Genomic DNA, 21,479 nt, shown 5'->3' on the forward strand with positions numbered 1-21,479 from the left:
TATTATTACAGATGGCGTTGTCACTGGCGAAACCTTAGGGGGTGGGAGCCATGGGTTCTTTGATCAAATGTTCGCCGCGAAGCCATATATAACCATAATTTAAAAGTGTTGAGTGCTTCGTTCAATATAACTCTTTTTTTTTTTCTTCTTCTTCTTTTTTTTTTTACTTCGTATTAAAGGGACTATTCTGTTTCCTATCATTGTAACATGTTTACGACTAACATATTATTTTTTATGACTATAATTACATATTAACAATATTTTTCTTGTTTAGAATATCAGTATGTGTATTAACAAAGTGTTAGTTGTCGTCCTAATGTTTGCAGTAGCCCAAACCAGATTTTACATTCCAATAAGTTCGTATGAACGGGGAAATATACCTTACGAAGTAAAATAAAGAGTGAACACACTGTATAAGCAGACGCTGATATTCTAGGGGGCGGGACGTAGCTAAGTGGTACAGAGCTCGCCTGATGCGCGATCGATCTAGGATGGAATCTTGTCGGTGGGCCCATTGGGTTATTTCTCGTTCCAGCCAGTGCTCCACAACTGGTGTAACAAAGGCCTTGGTATGTACTATCGGTCTGTGGGATGGTGCATATCAAAGATCCATAGCTGTTAATCGAAAAGAGTAGCCCATGAAGTAGCGACAGCGGGTTTCCTCTCTCAGTATATGTACATGTATAGTCCTTAATCATATGTCCGACGCTATATAACCGTAAAATAAAAATGTGCGTCGTTAAATAAAACATTTCCATCCTTCCTGATATTCTAAAGAAGAAACTGTATTGAATACGTAATTGTAGTCGCCATAACGTCTCTGTGACTCGTAAATATCTTACAACGGCTGCAGACTTGGTCTGTCCCTTTAAAGGTGTGTCGTTTTGTACAACCTGTGTATTATACTTCGGTATGTGCACCACACAGTATGCCACTTACTTGTCGTTTTGTACAACCTGTGTATTATACTTCGGTATGTGCACCACACAGTATGCCACTTACTTGTCGTGTTGTACAACCTGTGTATTATACTTCGGTATGTGCACCACACAGTATGCCACTTACTTGTCGTTTTGTACAACCTGTGTATTATACTTCGGTATGTGCGCCACACAGTATGCCACTTACTTGTCGTTTTGTACAACCTGTGTATTATACTTCGGTATGTGCGCCACACAGTATGCCACTTACTTGTCGTTTTGTACAACCTGTGTATTATACTTCGGTATGTGCGCCACACAGTATGCCACTTACTTGTCGTTTTGTACAACCTGTGTATTATACTTCGGTGTGTGCGCCACACAGTATGCCACTTACTTGTCGTTTTGTACAACCTGTGTATTATACTTCGGTGTGTGCGCCACACAGTATGCCACTTACTTGTCGTGTTGTACAACCTGTGTATTATACTTCGGTGTGTGCACCACACAGTATGCCACTTACTTGTCGTGTTGTACAACCTGTGTATTATACTTCGGTGTGTGCACCACACAGTATGCCACTTACTTGTCGTTTTGTACAACCTGTGTATTATACTTCGGTATGTGCACCACACAGTATGCCACTTACTTGTCGTGTTGTACAACCTGTGTATTATACTTCGGTATGTGCACCACACAGTATGCCACTTACTTGTCGTGTTGTACAACCTGTGTATTATACTTCGGTATGTGCACCACACAGTATGCCACTTACTTGTCGTGTTGTACAACCTGTGTATTATACTTCGGTATGTGCACCACACAGTATGCCACTTACATGTCGTGTTGTACAACCTGTGTATTATACTTCGGTATGTGCACCACACAGTATGCCACTTACTTGTCGTTTTGTACAACCTGTGTATTATACTTCGGTATGTGCACCACACAGTATGCCACTTACTTGTCGTTTTGTACAACCTGTGTATTATACTTCGGTATGTGCACCACACAGTATGCCACTTACTTGTCGTTTTCTTTTATGTACGGAGGGGGTGAAGGAGCATACAGATTCAGACTTAGATTAATCATTTCTATACAACTAGTTACACCTAGACTAGAAGTATGTAGAAGCTTAAAGCAGTCTGTTGTTGTGACAATCTGCCGCGCGCGAAACTTCTCTTCATACTGAGATTACGTGCTGTGTTATGTTTTGGTCTTGGTTTCGGTTTTTCGTTTTTACTTCTTTTTTTCTCTCTTTTTTTGTTGTTGTTTTTGTTGAGGGTGTTTGTTTTCTTTTTGTTTTTATTTGGTTTGGGTTTTTTGTTAGGTTTTTTTGTTGGTTTTTTTGTTGTTTTTTGTTGTTGTTTTGTTGTTGTTGTTTTTTGGGGGGTATTGGTTTTGATTTGATTTTTTGGCTTTGGATTTTGTGTTTTGTTTTTTGTCTCTTTTATGTTTTCTTTTTTGGGATGGGTTTTTCTTTGGTTTGGTTTGAGGAGTTTTGTGCCGTTTTGTTGTTATTGTTGGGTTTTGCTGATGTTTTATTTGTTTATTTGTTTTCTTATTGTTGGGGTCTTTTGGTGGGGGGGGGGGGGGTTTGGGGGGATGGTTGGTTGGTTTTAGTTGGTTTTTTGTTTTGGTTTGGTTGGGGGTGGGGGCTGGGGCTGGAGATTTTTGGGGGGAGGGTGGGGGGGTTTTGGGGGGGTAATAAATATATCAGTAAACATAAGCGTTTGTCATTGAAAATGGTGATTTGTGGGATGGTAGGCAAATTAATTGTGTAAGTGATTGTTCATACAGGAATAAAGTTTGCATTACCAGATCTATATGTGACCAAAACAATACTAATTTAAGCAGAATACCAAACTTCAGACAGAAATACCATTGGCTCTTTTAAGAGGACTAAGTATGTGTACCTTTAAATTTTAGATCCGGACGGCGCATGTAATTCCTTATTCACTCATATTACCGCGATACATTCATTTTCGTATTTTCAACTCATCTGTTTACCGCTGTGCGGATGACAGTCATTGGCTGTTTTAACATTTAATGTGATGTGTTATGTTCTAATCTGTCAGAGTTAACAAAACACAAAAAGTGTCGGCGGTTTTATTATTCATATTAAATGTTTTATCGCAAGGCATAAAATATCAATCGAGTTTCCATTTACAGCTGGGCTTATACCAGATAAAAGTTATTTTAGATTAAGAAGACAGGGGCATCTCTCTACGTGGTAAAATGTTCTGAACAATCGACTCATAAATGTTATTACATTCATATGTATACGCATTCTGATGAGAAACAACGTAACACCGCCTGCCTTTGTCTGTCAACACAGTCGTAAAATATGAACTTAAGTTTCATCCCATATCGATAGCACATACAATAAATGTATTTAAAAGAGGTGTGTCTAGTTACCGTAAATCATTAAATAAAGGACGCGCCTAAAAACGAGACTATATTTAGTCTAATTTTGGTTATTCTAAACTAAATCGCTGAAAACAAAAGACAAGCACACAAAAAAAAACCCATTATTTTCGAGACATTTTAAATTTGCAACTTGTTTTGTGTGCGTGTATGTGTGCATGCGTGCGTATGCGTGCGTGCGTTATTTTATTGGGGAATTGTGAGAGGGTATTTTTATTCTTGGGGTCCAATTTCATTCACTTTGAAAGTTCTTTTTCGCAAAACAAACTGAATTTTGACCCAAAGTTTATGCTATGTACTGTTCTCCTTATGGGAACATACATATAATAAAAATAAAAACAAATTCCGCAGAGCTTTTCTAAACAGTTAAGAACATGGGGTATTTCCTTTTTCAGTCTGTCTGTCTGTCTGTCTGTCTGTGTGTCTCTCTCTCTCTCTCTCTTTCTCTCTTTCTTTCTCTCTCTCTCTCTCTCTCTCTCTCTCTCTCTCTCTCTCTCTCTCTCTCTCTCTCTCTCTCTCTCTCTCTCTCTCTCTCTCTCTCTCTCTCTCAATACCACTCCCTCTATCAAACTTGCAAGTGCTACAAGTTCCATTTTTCAGGTCACAAACAGCCGCAGTTTTTAATAATTATGCTGTGGTGTGTTAATCAAATACTCATTCCCATTCCTGTTACAGTGTCATTTCCTTATTTGGGCAGTGTGTGTGTGGGGGGAGGGGGGTAAGGATATACATGGACTTAGATCAGCGGTGAATAAAAATGATCTGTAGCTTTTGTTTACGCCCCATAATAGACTGGCCCAGTGAGCCAGTAATCGCGTGTTTAGTACGACGGCACCGAGGTAAAATACCTGTCATTACGGCATGTCGGCTTCCATTATCACCGACGGGGGGTTCATGACCACCTGGGAATGACCGTGGTTTCCGTTATTCTTTTTATGGACAATGACCGGCCTCGACAGTGTCGCCGTTAAGCCATCGGGCATAAGGAGGCGTGTCCGAAACCCCAGTGGTATATGAGCACGTTAAACTAGTTAGATAGATAGACAGGACATAAAGATAGCGTGCTTGAACCTTAATTGTAATAAAGCACGGAGATGAAGCTTAAGTGGAATGAATCACCTCTCAGCATCTGGTCCGGTCCAGACTGAGTGAACGCTGCTGAGTGGGACAGGCCTCGGTGGTGTCGTGGTTAAGCCATCGGACATAAGGCTGGTAGGTACTCGGTTTGCAGGCTGGTAGGTACTGGGTTCGTAGCCCGGTACTGACTCCCACCGAGAGCGAGTTTTAATGATTAATTGGGTAAGTCTAAGACTACTACACCCTCTCACTAACCACAAACAACTAAGCGACTGTTCTGGACAGACAGCCCAGATAGCTGATGTGTGCGCCCAGGATAGCGTGCTTGAACCTTAATTGGATAGAAGCACGAAAATAAGTTGAAATGAATGTGGACAATGACCGGCTTCGGTGGTGTCGCAGTTAAGCCATCGTACATAAGGCTAGTAGGTACTGGGTTCGCAGCCCGGTACCGGCTCCAACCCAGAGAGAGTTTTAATTACTCAGTGGGTAGGTGTAAGACTACCACACCCTCTTCTCTCTCACTAACACCTAACCCGCTTTCCTAGACAGACAGCCCAGATAGTTGAGGTGTGTGTGTCCAGGATAGCGTGCTTGACCCTTAATTGGATATAAGCACGAAAATAAGTTGGAATGAAATGAATGAATGCGGACAATGCATAAGAAGTCAGGTCCGAATATTCTATATTGACAAAAACTGAAGTGCTTCACGGTCAAACGCCGACCAAAACGTCTTGAGGAAATTCGGCTATGTTCTTGTTTAGCTAGGGGGCGGTCGGTCTAGGATCGATCACCGTCGCTGGGTCCATTGGGCTATTTTTCGTTCTAGCCAGTGCACCATGACTGGTATATCAAAGGCCGTAACATCCTGTCTGTGAGATGGTGCATATAAAAGATCCCTTGCTACTAATGGAAAAATGTAGCGGGTTTCCTCTCTATGACTGAGTCAAAATGACTATATGTTTGATTAATAGCAGATGATTAATAAATAAATGTGCTCTAGTGGTGTCGTTAAACAAAACAAACAAACGTATTTGTATATGCAATTTCCCATTCGCACACATAGACATGGTGCATACCAGTACGTCCTGGACAATGATTAGGACGCGGAAAATCTCGAGTCTACTGGTGGCATTCGAACCTATGACCCAACACACACCAGGCGAGCAACAGAACACCATTGAGGTATATCTCATTGTAGACTAAGACTTAAAACCAGTGTGGTTGTAAAAAAAAAGAGAGAAAAAACGTGTTCTTTTAAAAACAACTTGCGTTCGCTTCGCTTTCGTACAGTAGGGTCATAAAAGGTTTTTTTGTTTAACGACACTACTATATGACATTGATTCATTAATCATAGGCTATTGCATATCAAACATTTGGGAATTCTGACATAATCTTATAGAGGAAACCCGCTAATTGTTTTCATTAGTAGCTGCTACTGAGCTATGTAATTCTCACTTCTAGGCCTATCGAATGACAGAACTTTTGTCACAGGTAAATTCCGCCGTTAATATGTCAAGTATTTTGGTCATAAAACTAATTCAGACATCATTTCACACCGTACAATGTGGTACTGTGATTGAATAAAATAAAATAAAATCGTTCGCCGAGCCAGGAAATAATTTAATATTTAAGGTGGATCCGCGTTTTAGCATATACTACACAATAAGGTTTCTTTTAGACGACACCAACGCAACTGTCTCGTTTTAATGTTAGAGTTGTTTCCCTTGGCTTTTTTGTAGTTATAAAAAACAAGGCTTGACATGTATGTTTTTGGGCGCTTGAATTCGCTTTAATTTAAAATGGCAAGAGTTTTTGGTGTTGGTGTGGGCATTTTTGTCCTTGGTTTTCTGTGGGTACTTAGCCTGTTTATTTGTATTGTTTTATCCAGAGCTGAAAGTGGACTTGCGTAAGTGACTGAACTTTACCTCTGTTGTACATGTTTTCGTGGCGTACTCGTTGGGAAGTACACTATATTGGATTGCTTTCGAGACGTTTCGGCCCCAGATTTTGGCCACAAACCCTATATCGCTACTTTGTGTGCAATCTTTGTGCTGTTAATTATTAATTTATATTTTTTTACAAACTAGTGTGTGTGCGTAGGTACGTGTAAGTGTAAAAATAAATTAAGGCTGTACACATCACATGTAAGCAAAACATTCTTGTTAGTGGGCCATTTTACTATTCATATTAACGGGCTATTTTACTACATTAGAAAATAAAACTAAATGTTTCTTTGTTAGGTATTTACATGCTTATATCCCTTTTTTTTTTTTTTTTTTTTTTTTTAACGACACCACTAGAGCACATTAATCATCGGCTATTGGGTGTCAAACATTTGCTAATTTTGACATTTAGTCTTAGAGAGAAAACCTGCTACATTTTTCCATTAGTAGCAAGTTATCTTTTATTTGCACCATACCACAGACAGGATAGCACATACCATGGCCTTTGATATACCAGTCGTGGTGCACTGGCTGGAACGAGAAATAACCCAATGGGCCCACCAATGAGGATCGATCCCAAACCAATCGCACAGTAAGTGAGCGCTTTATCACTGGGATACGTCCCACCCCCTATAATAAAATTGTGTGGTCCGACGCCATATAACCATAAATAAAATGTGTTGAGTGTGTCGTTAAATAAATCATTTCCTTCCTTCCCTATAACAAAACATGCTTAGAACAAACTACTGCACAGAACGAACTGATTGTAAAGTCCCATTTTATCTCCCTATACTTCAATAACAAACTTATGCAAATGTATACAACGAACAACTGCTCTAAGGAGCTAACTATCATGGTTTCTTCTGTTTTGTTATAAGAGTATTTTACTGTACATTAATTATTTATAAATTATAGGAAAAATTAAAAGTTTGTTGCATTATTTGTATGTTAAAGGAGCTCAATCACGGATTTAGTGGGCCTTATTTCTCTAAATATGGATTATAAATGGAAATTACATTCATTTGGAATACCAAAGCTAGTTATGGTATGATCCAAAACATTTTAATTGAACTATGATCGAGGGAATTCCATGACACGATTCAGTTTTAAAATTTGGAATATTTATAGTAGTTAGGTTTTTCCTGCCCCGAGTCAGACCACCGATCTTGTCGGACTCGGGGTAGGCGTGCTCGAAACCATAGAGGTATATGAGCACGTTAAAACCGTATCTAAGTCTAAGCAAGAGGGGAAACTCAACAAGCTGTGGCACGGCACTTTGGCGTCTCTGCTTTATGCACGGTACACCACCACTCAAAGTGTTAATGGCAGGCTAAGGTCAGGTTGTCCCCGAGTAACCACCGCCGCTCAAGATCGATACATCCAGGTGTGTTAAAGGAGCTCAATCACGGATTTAGTGGGCCTTATTTCTCTAAATATGGATTATAAATGACAATTACATTCATTTGGAATACCAAACCTAGTTATTGTATGATCCAAAACATTTTAATTGAACTATGATCGAGGGAATTCCATGACACGATTCAGTTTTAAAATTTGGAATTCTTCTTTAAAGGAGACATTTAAAATACGGAAAAACAGACTCGTAGTGATGATGCTATATATACGACAACCATATAATGTATTTTTTTATTTTATATAAACGATCGCCGTGTATAGAGACTTGAGAAATGAGGGCCGGCTACATACATGACAAATAATAAAAAATATATTATTTCATGACAAAAATAACCGTAAATACGCTGAAATAAAATAATAAACAGTCGGAACATGAACTCACCATTTATTATTATTATTATTATTATTATTATCAGACGCGTGTGCAAATTATTTTGACTGGTTCGCAAAGTGGTATTTCGGTTTTAATGTATAGCGTAAAAAAAACCAGTGTACTGTGTCATGTTTTGTCGTCCAATGGTTGGCTAATTATTACTTAACCCAGTTGAATCCAGTTCTACATGCAGGGACAAGTTCAGTCTGCGTTTGTGTGTGTGCACGCACGTTAATCTTGCATTTTTATAGCCAAAACTCCTCCAGATAAAACACCACCTCTCCACTCCAAAAAGGTAGTAGTAGGCTAATAATAATAATAGTAGTAGTAATAATTGTGTATTATTATTATTATTACATGTATTATAATGTTGGTAAAATCGCGGTGGGGTGGGTAGGGGCGTTTGTTACAGAAACATTACATAAATTTAGAGGGGGACCCAGGAGTGGTCTCAGCTTTACTAGTAACCTATAAAAAAAAAATGTATTTTGAGTTTTATTGCCCCTTACAATTTTGAGCATTTGAAATGTGACTAAATACAGCAAAATAACCTTTTAGTCATATTTAGTTGCTGTAAAATTAGCTTCTTTTTTTAAATTTACATAAGCAGCCTCAAAATTGCACTCGGTGAAAAATTATTAAGTTCAAACCCTGTTGTTAGTTTGTGTACTGTCCGTAATTAGTTTCTCTTTAAATTAATCTACCTTAGCAGCTGATAATTTGTAATAGTTTTTTTAATTTATTTATTTATTCATTATTATTATTATTATTAGTTATTTATTTACTTATTTATTTATTATTTTTAATTTTTTGTTAGTACTGTAGGGACAATATGATACTATTCATATATCTATGGAAAACGTACACAAAAGGGTCTGCTAAATTCATATACTTCCCCACTCCCTCCCCTGTTCAGAAAATGCACTGTTCGTACAGTAATTAGTATGTATTCCTCCTGTTCCAGATGGTTCAGTAATATGGATAAATCAAATACATGTACTTATTTACCGCCTATATACAGTTTTGCTGTGAATATAGCCAGCCCTCGTTAGTGGAGGCTATATAACAAGGCCTTCGTATATATATAGTCACATCGTATATAAACACCGTCTAGTTCAGAGTATTCTTTAAAAATGCAATGTTCAATTCCTATCTCAATTCAGCTGTTATGGCATATTTTGCATGATAATGAATTTGACAAGGTGGAAAATGAAGTTGTTCATGATCCAGATGTTTAGAGTTTTTTGTGTACGACTAACGATAAATTTACCTATAGATCCAAAGGCCTAACTAGTCGGGATTATCGACGTTTAACATGCTTCTGTTACTAAAATAAATTAATGTATAATCTTATTATCATTCAGTACATGTTTTTATTATTTTTTAATAACTTATTTTCATTGTTGTTGTTTTTCAATTTACCCTACGTCGCAGAGGACGGTCAAGCGTTCTCATTACACGGGCTTGGTAAATCGTTTTGACATTACGGTTATTCATGGAATGCCCGTCACATGACTCAAAATAATATGTCACGCCTCTGCACTCCAAATAGCCGTTATTTTTCTCAGAATTATGGACCATACCCATAATTCAATTATTTTTATAAAATATCAATAATAAGTGCGATATGGTGGTCGTTGTACAGATGGTTCAATAAAATACTTTTAGGTACAAATCAAATGTATATATTGTCATATATTACCTTGTTGGATCAATAATTAGGTCAACAATCTGTGAGAGAGCGTGTTTAATATGGTAATTTTACAAATATGGTTTATTCCACCAAAAGTGCATCCATAAAAAGCGGAATGTTTGAATCCCAGCGTGTACAGTGAACTGTTGAGCAATAAATCAAATCAGGCTGGTTTAGAGGTTTACCATGATTGATGGTCGCTTAAAAACATCCTTCTGTTGATCTCTAGAGCTTTAAGTCACAGTGGTACGTCGATATCACTTGAGAAAATCACCTTGGTGAGATCATAATTGATTGATGGTCACTTAGAAACATCCTTCTGTTGATCTCCAGAGCTTTAATTCACAGTGGTGTGTCAATACTACATGAGGAAATTACCTCGGTGAGATCATGATTGCAGATCTCACAGTGCCAAAAAAGTGATTAATGGCTTCCCTGCCTGTATCTCAGATTATGGGGAGCCATTTAGACATTACCATATTGATACCATATAAATTCACATGCTAAAGGGAGTGAAAAACTACTCTACATGAACTGGTGTCAGGGGAGTGACAGCTCTGCTTAAAGGGACTGTCCTGAGTTTGCAGCCATTGTAAGATGTTTGCGATAACAGAGCCTTAAAGGGACTGTCCCGAGTTTGCAGCCATTGTAAGATGTTTGGGATAACAGAGCCTTAAAGGGACTGTCCCAAGTTTGCAGCCATTGTAAGATGTTTGGGATAACAGAGCCTTAAAGGGACTGTCCCGAGTTTGCAGCCATTGTAAGATGTTTGCGATAACAGAGCCTTAAAGGGACTATCCCGAGTTTGCAGCCATTGTAAGATGTTTGGGATAACAGAGCCTTAAAGGGACTGTCCCGAGTTTGCAGCCATTGTAAGATGTTTGCGATAACAGAGCCTTAAAGGGACTGTCCCAAGTTTGCAGCCATTGTAAGATGTTTGGGATAACAGAGCCTTAAAGGGACTGTCCCGAGTTTGCAGCCATTGTAAGATGTTTGCGATAACAGAGCCTTAAAGGGACTGTCCCGAGTTTGCAGCCATTGTAAGATGTTTGGGATAACAGAGCCTTAAAGGGACTGTCCCGAGTTTGCAGCCATTGTAAGATGTTTGGGATAACAGAGCCTTAAAGGGACTGTCCCGAGTTTGCAGCCATTGTAAGATGTTTGGGATAACAGAGCCTTAAAGGGACTGTCCCGAGTTTGCAGCCATTGTAAGATGTTTGCGATAACAGAGCCTTAAAGGGACTGTCCCGAGTTTGCAGCCATTGTAAGATGTTTGCGATAACAGAGCCTTAAAGGGACTGTCCCGAGTTTGCAGCCATTGTAAGATGTTTGGGATAACAGAGCCTTAAAGGGACTGTCCCGAGTTTGCAGCCATTGTAAGATGTTTGCGATAACAGAGCCTTAAAGGGACTGTCCCGAGTTTGCAGCCATTGTAAGATGTTTGAGATAACAGAGCCTTAAAGGGACTGTCCCGAGTTTGCAGCCATTGTAAGATGTTTGGGATAACAGAGCCTTAAAGGGACTGTCCCGAGTTTGCAGCCATTGTAAGATGTTTGCGATAACAGAGCCTTAAAGGGACTGTCCCGAGTTTGCAGCCATTGTAAGATGTTTGCGATAACAGAGCCTTAAAGGGACTGTCCCGAGTTTGCAGCCATTGTAAGATGTTTGCGATAACAGAGCCTTAAAGGGACTGTCCCGAGTTTGCAGCCATTGTAAGATGTTTGCGATAACAGAGCCTTAAAGGGACTGTCCCGAGTTTGCAGCCATTGTAAGATGTTTGCGATAACAGAGCCTTAAAGGGACTGTCCCGAGTTTGCAGCCATTGTAAGATGTTTGGGATAACAGAGCCTTAAAGGGACTGTCCCGAGTTTGCAGCCATTGTAAGATGTTTGCGATAACAGAGCCTTAAAGGGACTGTCCCGAGTTTGCAGCCATTGTAAGATGTTTGCGATAACAGAGCCTTAAAGGGACTGTCCCGAGTTTGCAGCCATTGTAAGATGTTAGCGATAACAGAGCCTTAAAGGGACTGTCCCGAGTTTGCAGCCATTGTAAGATGTTTGCGATAACAGAGCCTTAAAGGGACTGTCCCGAGTTTGCAGCCATTGTAAGATGTTTGCGATAACAGAGCCTTAAAGGGACTGTCCCGAGTTTGCAGCCATTGTAAGATGTTTGCGATAACAGAGCCTTAAAGGGACTGTCCCGAGTTTGCAGCCATTGTAAGATGTTTGCGATAACAGAGCCTTAAAGGGACTGTCCCGAGTTTGCAGCCATTGTAAGATGTTTGCGATAACAGAGCCTTGTTGGCGACTACTATTTCATACTAAATACATTTTCTTGTTTAGAATACCAGTGTGTGTATCGAATATGTTTGCAGTCATATACTAATGTTTGTGGCACTCATTTTTTACTTTAATTCATGATTTTTTTTTTTTTTTTTTTTTCTCTCGTACATATGAAATTATTGGTAGGTAAAATCCAGTTTGTGCTACTACAAGCATTAGGACAACAACAAAGACCTTGTAAATACAGACACTGATATTGTCCCTTTGAACTGTAAGATCTGTAACCAGGAGACATTGGTGGAGTTCTACTTTTATGTGACTGTCCCATTGTTATCTGTTAATGTTTTATCTATTAATTTTATTAGCATATTTTTTTAGGAATCTATCAAAGTTGTATAATGTAGGTTTCCCACAAAAAATATTTATTAATTTTTATGTATGAATTTTTAAGATTGTTATATATACGTGTATCTTGAATTCCATTATGTGGGGTGGGAAGTAGTGGTAAAGTGTCCGCCCTATGCACAGTCGGTTTGGGATCAATCCCTGTCAGTGGGCCCATTGGGCTATTTCTCGTTCCAGCCAATGTACCACAACTGGCATATCAAAGGCCGTGGTATGTGTTATCCTGTCTGTGGAATGTTGCATATAAAAGATCCCTTATTACTAATGGAAAAATGTAGAGGCCCTCTGCACGTTTCCTCTCAAAGACTGTAAAAAATTACCAAATGTTTGACATCCAATAGACAATGATTAATAAATCAATGTGCTCTAGTGGTGTTGTTAAACAAAACAAACTTTAACTTTAACTCCATAACATGTTGTAGAGATGACATGTGTTTTCATTTCCAGTAAAGAATGTTTTATTTTTATCAAAATTATTGAAAATCTTGCATCTAATATCGATTTTTAGCAACTATTATGCGAAGTTAAAGCTCTTCAATAGTGACATAATTTGTGTGATTTCCCCGTCTACAGTTGTGTAATGTACATACAGAAAATCATTTAGCATTTGATATCCTGATATTGTTGTCGTTTTCAGATAAAGTTAAGAACGTTTAGCATGGGTATTTTGTTCTACGATATACAGTGCTGACATGTAAAAACCAAAGTAAGAATAATACTTTTTACTTGTCATTGGGAACACATCGTTTATAGTAAAATAGATTTAAACTACATAGCTCATAGTTAAAGGGACATACCCAGGTTTTTAAACACTAAGGCATATTTTTGACTATTATAGCTGTTTTTGATAACTGAAATCATACTTTATTTAGATTTTATGGTTTAGATGATCAATTTCTGTACATTTGAAGTGTTTTTGGTCATCCTGGTGTTTTTAATACGTGTATCACAAAATGCATTTCTCATAATTTTAAAAATGCACATGCGTATGAGAAGTAACAGTTATGGAGTCGAGTTTTAGTCTATTTTTAGAGGGTATTTCACCATTTGAAAGTCACAGATCATGTTTCACTCAATTGTAACTTTATCCAAATGTGTTACAGGTTTGTAGATTAACTAAACTTAGTGTTACGTTTCACGGGTTGAAACTAGGGTCCATCCCTTTAATTTTAGTATTAAGTTGACGTTTAAGAAAACTTCCATAAGCTAACTGTTGTGCACTTTGGTTCGGCTGATTGTATCGCCAGAAAGTTCAGAACTGTCTTCTAATAATTAATAATAACTTTACATTATTACGATTATGGTTAACAACATCTTAGTTCATATTAAAGTGTTACGTCGCACTAGAACCAAAAGTGGGATGTAACACATTGACGTCTTATGGTTGCCGTACAGTGACCTTATCGGAATGATTATCGAACCAATTCAATAATATAAATTAAAATCGATTATGGGAAATAAATAGGATATTAAATTTGCTTCTGTTTCATATCATGTTTATGTTCCTCATGAAATAATTTTGGTTGTCACTCGCTAAAGTAGGTAGTGGGAATTTCCCTATTAGCTCAGTTGGTAGAGCACTGGAATCTTGCACTGAGAGTCTGTGGTTTGAATCCCCTCAGTGGAGATTGATTTTTCTGTTACATTTGGAGCCCACGTAGGGACTGGGTGTGTTTTTAACACAAGAATACAATTATATCCCAGTCAGGACCCGTAACAGTTCAACTGCCCGTGGCCCACAGCTCCAGGACGTAGCTTCACTTGAGGAGGGAGTATGTAGTAGTGTTAGTATAAAGTGCTCCTACTGGCAGTAGCTAGTGGTAATTTCCCTATTAACTCAGTTGGTAGAGCGCTGGACTCTCGCACTGAGAGTCTGTGGTTCGAATCCCCTCAGTGGAGGTTGATTTTTCTGTTACAAATATACTTTAGAAACATAACCTATTTTGACATTTAGTTCAGCATTAAATTATCTTCGTTTCTTGTGTTTCAGCAAACTGGGACCAGTTGCCATTTTGGGGGCCATTTTGTTGACAGTGATTCTTGTATTTATTCCAAGAGAGCCGGAATTCCCAACAGTAGAAGAAATAATCACGGTAATACTAAACACACAAACATATATATATATACAAACATGTACTTGGTGAACTCAGCATGATGCATCGACTAATCTCTTAGTTTTCTTGTCCTTCCAGTTCCCCATTTCGGGCAATGAACAGACATGACTGTTTTCCGTTATAAAACAGATTTCCCCTTTTTAAATATTCCTTTACCAGTTTTTATTTTCCGTTTGTTATAATTTTTACTGAGTGGCCATCTCTTAGTGTCCATTTAGATGACTATGTTCGAGTAAAATCAGAGTTTTTGGTAGGGTGCACAAACATGTCTGATTGAAGTAAATTACGTATTTATGAACTTGACAATTCCTGGTATAATTCCTTCACAAACATGCAGATACTTTGTTTCTCATTCATGTCAACAGGGAACATTTTGTTTTAAAAATCTTGATGTTTGGCCAACAGAAATTTGATTAGCAATTACTGTTTAATGTTTTAAAATTGTGTGGCGATATCTGAAACTTATGCAGCGAATCACGACGTGATACTGTACAAAATGTCCCATGATCATTGTTTTCACTGTACTGATACTTGTTTATGATTAAGCAGCACACATTTCAGGTGTTGAAATAAGCATAATGCCATAAATTAAGAGACTGGTAAGCTATAGGTCACCATTACGACAAATTAATTAAGTTTACAATTCACATTATGTTATTCCTTCAAAAATACGCTGATACTTTATTCTTATAATTTTCCTCAATGTACTGATATATCTGTGTGTAATTTGTATACTGTACAAAATGTCCCATGATCATTGCTTTCACTCTACTGGTACTTGTGTGTGATTTGTAATTTGTATACTGTACAAAATGTCCCATGATCATTGCTTTCACTCTACTGGTACTTGTGTGTGATTTGTAATTGAGATGCACACATTTGATGGGTTTCTTCTCTTAAGACTATGTCATAGTTACCAAATGTTTGACATCCATTAGCCGAACTATTTCTCGCACCAGTTAGTGCACTACGACTGGTACATCAAAGGTTGTAGTATGTGTTATCCTGTCTATGGGATGATGCATATAAAAGATCTCTTGCTGCTAATCAAAAAGAGTAGCTCATAAAGTGGCAATATCAATATCTGTGATCCTTAACCATATGTCCGACGCCATATAACCGTAAATAAAATGTGTTGAGTGCATTGTTAAATAAAAACATTTCTATCCTTCCTTCCTTCCAATAGCCAAAGATTAATAAATCAATGTGCTCTAGTGGTGTCGTTAAACAAAACAAACTTTAACTTTAATAAATTATTTCTAATCATATACTGATGATTAATCATGGTTGTACCCATCTATTTTCAGAAATACGACTATACAATCATATACAGATCGTCACTACTGGCAACGTTAGCCATTTTCCTTGTGGTTGGACTACTGACGTTTGTGCTGCGTGTTGTGAATGCTCCAGTTTATGCGAAACCCATCAGGAGAAGACGGCGATAAAGAGGTTTTCGCCAGGATGAGATAATACAGCACGCAAACCAATAATAAAATTAACTGGTTGTCGTGTTCATTGATTGTCTGTTCTGCAAGTAGCTGCATGTGCTCGTGTGGAGTAATCGTGTACTTTGATCAACCATTTTCATTTCATTTCAACTTATTTTCGAGCTTATATCCAATTAAGGTTCAAGCACGCTGTACTGGGCACACACCTCGGCTATCTGAATCGTTTTTATACGAAACTAACTGCATACAACACACTCGATTTACGGTTATATGGCGGCGGACATATGGTTAAGGACCACACAGATATTGAGAGAAGAAACCCACTGTCGCTACTTCATGGGCTACTCTTCTCAATTAGCAGCAAGGGATCTTTTATATGCACCATCCCACAGACAGGATAACACATACCACAGCCTTTGATATACCAGTCGTGATGCACTGGCTGGGGCAAGAAATGGCCCACTGGGCCCACCGACGGGGATCGATCCCAGACCGACCACACATCAAAGCTTTTAGCACTGGCCTACATCCTGCCCGTGACATGTAAGGAGTAGAATGCTACGTATACGTCCATTAAATACCATTTACCGTACAACTCGGGTTTAAAAACGTTTTATCTTAAAAACATATCACTTTTATCTAACATCCATTCATGTAGAATACTCTTATGTAAACATTTGCAGCATCTTGTAATATACAAATCGGTTTCATTCCCAAAGGCATAGCTGATCATTTAATCATGGTACAGTTTAGTGCGTCGTTAAATAAAACATTTCATTCTTTAATCATGGTACAAAAACAACCAGTTGTCTCCCTTGCATGTGCATAATATTTTCATATACTAGTACTTACCATTTTGACACCTAATATTAGTAGCTGATGTGTATTTTTGTGCTGGGGTGTCATTAAACATTCATTCATTCCCTTGTCTGTGCCTTTATTAGAATGACATCATCTTTGTATTGATTGTATTTAATGTACAGAACTTGCACATAACTGGTACCTTGGACTATCAGCTATTTTGTAATTAAATTTGTAAATTTTTTATGAATTAAAAACATATTTATATAATAAACTGGTTTTGTTGTATTGAATCTTTTCACACGACAATCCTAAGTTCATATCCTGAGAATATGAAGAGAACAGTTTGTATAACAGTGTCTCCTCAGCATGTTTCAAACTACGACCGCTGGGCGTCTTGATATATGGTTGGGTTTTTATAATTTGGTTAAGAGAGATAAAGGCAGAGAGCTCAGTGGAATAATAAAGATGCAGCAGGTGTGCAGTTTCAGGGCTAAGCCCCTCCCACCACCATCACATACACCTCAATCAAATCTGCTCCCCCCCCCCCCCCTACATTTTCCAAGGAAGCCCTACTCTACCCACCTATAAACTAGTCTAGACCCCTCCCCACATCACAAATTCCTGCACAGAGAAAGAAATGTTTTATTTAACAACGCACCCAACACAAACCCGCTGTCACCACCACATAAGACTACTCTTTCCGATTAGCAGCAAGGGATCTTTTATTTGCCCTTGTGCAGGCAGGATTGCATAAACCATGGCCTTTGTGGAACCAGTTATGGATTGCTGGTCGGTGCAAGTGCGTTTACACCTACCCATTGAGCCTTGCGGAGTACTCACTCAGGGTTTGGAGTTGGTATCTGGATTAAAAATCCCATGCCTCGACTGGGATCCGAACCCAGTACCTACCAGCCTGTAGACCGATGGCCTAACCATGACACAACCGAGGCCGGTTGCACAGAGAAAGGTATTGTTATATGTATCTTCCCATAAACAGGATACATGCACCTTGTGCAGTGAAGTTTTTTTGGGGGTTTGGGTCATGTACCCCCAGAAAAATAGTTTTAAAGAAACAAAATTGCTTCGAACGGCTTTTGAACACTCACAAATGCCCTCTGCACATGCACCTAGGTCAGTACATACTAGACTGATGTACCAGTTGTTGGGATGGAACTGGACATTCTTTTGTGGATCTTATTCCAACCAATGTCCCACGCCTAGTATATCAAAGGCTGTCGTATGTGCTGTCCTGTTTGGGAAAGTGCATATAAAAGATCCCTTGCTACTAATGGAAAAATGTAGGTTTCCTCTCAAAGAATGTTAAATTACCAATAGCCTATGATTAATAAATCAATGTGCTCTAGTGGTGTTGCTAAACAAACTATGAAAACAAAAATCCTGCCCTCTTATTCAAATACAAGGTATCTTACTCCACGATGGGGGGGAGGGGAGGGGTAAGTTGCCTAGTTTTGTTTTCAGTCTGGAGGAAACTACTTGTATTCAAACTTTAAAAAATAAAAACACAAAGCATTATGTTGCATTTACCTTTAATATCAAACCAGGCAATTCATTGAAACAAAGGGAGACAATAACTTAAAGAAACAACCAAAAATAAACATTTCCTTTCATAGTACAGTACAAGAAGTGATGCAGCTTCCAACAAAACTCACAAATTAGCACAATAGATGACAACAGATGATCCAGTGAATGAAACATTTTAACTAAATACAAACTGTATTTAAAATCTTTGGTGAACATATGTACACAAATTTCATACTTAGTTACAAGTTGCCATTATCAATGGGAGGTTTTCACAAATTTTAATTTATTTGACTGTCTTTTTAAATTTAATTCCAGGGTTGTACTTAGCCTATAATAACTAGGGGGAGTGGGGTCATAGGGATGGACTTAACATAAGATTTGAGATATGCCTATAGTAATTTAGAATTTTATCTAGCTAGTCATAATGGACATTTTAAATGAAAACAGCACTTTTTTTATGGACGGGGGGGGGGGGGGGGGGGGGGGGGGGGGGGAATTTAACCCCCACTACTAAGTATGGCCGTGTAAATTCATTATATTACTGAACACATTGATATCCAATCTAACCACAACCCTAAATAATATATAATGGGTTATAGTTAGGGCGTCATTCAAACTGTTTTAAGGCTCGGGGGTGAAAGAGTATGATGAGATATATTACAAATTAGGGTGATGGAGGGGTGTTTTTCAAGGTTTCAGCAACAGTTTCATAAAAATGTCTCCTTTTTTTTTTACATATATATATAAATGTTATGTAGCTAGTTCATTAAAATAAACTTCAACCACAACGTATTGCTCAATATTTGTAAAGGAGGAGATGCTTGAAACAAGGGTGTTTTCGGGAATGTGACAAAGAAAAAATAGGTATGGCACAGTAGATTGTCTTTTTTGTTTATCTGCTTAATTATTACTGCATTCATCATCGCTGTTCTAGATCAAATGTTATGTATCTATAATAAATAAAATAATACATCAAACAAATAAATAAATACAAATACGGTCGGCCCTTTTTTAGGCAAGGTTGTGTTGCATTCCTGAAAACACATATATATTTGCTTAAACTTAATTATCTTTTAAAAATCTACCCTAATGAACTGTCACAAGTATGTGGGAGGCTGGGGTGGGGGGGGGGGAGGAGACTGCCCCCACTTGAGGTCGAAAATGTATGGGGTTTTTCTATTGCTCCACCCACCCCCACTCCTCTACTTGAGGTTGTGCCTCCCTCCGCCTCTCCAGATTTTGTTCCTACAGGCCTGTACAACAATCCCGAATACTTCAGCTGATTGACAAACTGTTAGTATTCACTTGTCTCCAAACAAGATTTGAAAATTTTGGGCTGTGAGTATTGACACCCAAATGTGTAGGTGGTACATTATATTTAAACTTGGAAATATCTTTCACACAACTAACTGCAAAGTAATTACTTTTGCAGTAATTAAAAAACCAAGTTTAAAACCGATATACCACACAATGCTGTGAGAGCACCAAGCATCAAACACATCAAACTATACTGGATGCCAAAAGAAACGCGAATGTAAGTTTCAGCTGTGACATTAAAGGGACAGACCCTAGTTTTTAAACACTATAAGAATATTTCTCACTGTTAGAGCCGTTTATGATCTCTGAAATCAAACATTACTTACATTTTATTGTTTACATTATCTATTTCCATAGAAAAGAAGAGTTTCTGGTCACCCTGGTGTTTATAATACAAAACAAAATGCATTTTTCATATTTTTAAAAAATGCATGTGCATCTGAGAAGTAACAGTTATTGATTCGAGTTCTAGTTTATTTTTAAGGACATTTCCCAGTTTAAATGTCACAGACTCCTCTTTCACTCTATTGTAACTTTATCCAAATGAGTTACAGGGTTTGTAAATTAACTAAACTCAGTGTCCATTTTTTACAAGTTAAAACTAAGGTCAGCGGCTTTAAATTTAGTTTTTTTAAAGACAAGACTAACACAAAGAGATTCAGGAGAATTACAGATTGATATACCGTTTATCATAACACAGAATTGACAGTTTGACAGACCGACACACAGTCTATTCAGTATAAACACCAATGGCCCATAACACCTGTTGTACATTTTTGTATATACAGATAGCTGACATTGACAGTTTGACAGACAGACACACAGTCTATTCAGTATAAACACCAATGGCCCATAACACCTGTTGTACATTTTTGTATATACAGATAGCTGACATTGACAGTTTGTAATCCAGTAGACCTATGTAATTATCAAACATCCATAAACCTGATTTACGTTTCTTTTGGTATTCAGTACACATGGACAGAAAATAAAACAGGAAAAAAAAATGCAATGGACTGAATTTACAAAGCCTGTTTATCTTATTTCTCTTCTATATAATATAGAAAATACATGACATGAGATTATACAAGTTAGGCTACAGGGTATCAGGTCAGGTCAGGTCATAGGGTTTTATGTGCACATTCAGAGCAAGCCTCGGCCGGCCTTTCTGCCCAGGACAGGAAAGGTGGGGGTGGGAGGAGTAGGGACTGCCTGCACTGGCAGGTACAAGGGAGCACCAGCAGCCCGACCTCGGTTGGTAACAGGCGGGGGGGGGGGGGGGGGGGGGGGTAATGTTGCTATGGAATTTTGATGGAGCAAAGTAAATGGAAAAGGTGCACAATTTTGATTTAAGGAAGTTTGGAGCAATTTTGAACGGTTGGTCAAAAAGAAAAATTGAGAGGTAACAGGTTTTGATTTTAGTGAGTCGAGAGTAGCTCGTTACAGGGTATCAGACAGTGGTAGCTTATACTGGACGAGACAAACTAATTTATTATTTATTTCATGGACCTGCGGCCAACTGGGCTATTTCTCATTCCGGCCTTGGAAAGAATAGAATAGAATAGAATAGAATAGATTCCGGCCTTGGAAAGAATAGAATAGAATAGAATAGATGTTTAACGACACCCAAGCATGAAAAATACATCGGCTATTGGGTGGCAGACTATGATAATTGCAAAAATAAAGTGACTTAGGAAAGCATGACTGTTATA

General features: G+C 38.2%; 1 protein-coding gene and 1 long non-coding RNA gene across 2 annotated transcripts; one reads left to right on the plus strand and one right to left on the minus strand.

Moving 5' to 3' along the window:
* The first annotated feature begins 6,161 nt into the window (after positions 1–6,161).
* On the plus strand, positions 6,162–16,169 carry LOC121386350 (transmembrane protein 218-like). Its single transcript, XM_041517230.1, has 3 exons — positions 6,162–6,333; positions 14,530–14,632; positions 15,961–16,169. The coding sequence occupies exons 1-3, from the start codon at positions 6,227–6,229 to the stop codon at positions 16,099–16,101; spliced, it is 351 nt and encodes a 116-aa protein (XP_041373164.1). The 5' UTR covers positions 6,162–6,226; the 3' UTR covers positions 16,102–16,169.
* Positions 16,170–18,438: 2,269 nt separating this feature from the next.
* On the minus strand, positions 18,439–20,995 carry LOC121386276. The gene is made up of 2 exons (XR_005959622.1): positions 20,627–20,995; positions 18,439–20,530 (listed from the first exon to the last, which is right to left on the minus strand). It is a non-coding gene; the product is annotated as an uncharacterized LOC121386276 (long non-coding RNA).
* Positions 20,996–21,479: the final 484 nt, after the last annotated feature.

This window comes from Gigantopelta aegis, chromosome 12, assembly GCF_016097555.1.
Source record: "Gigantopelta aegis isolate Gae_Host chromosome 12, Gae_host_genome, whole genome shotgun sequence".
Lineage (NCBI taxonomy): Eukaryota > Metazoa > Mollusca > Gastropoda > Neomphalida > Peltospiridae > Gigantopelta > Gigantopelta aegis.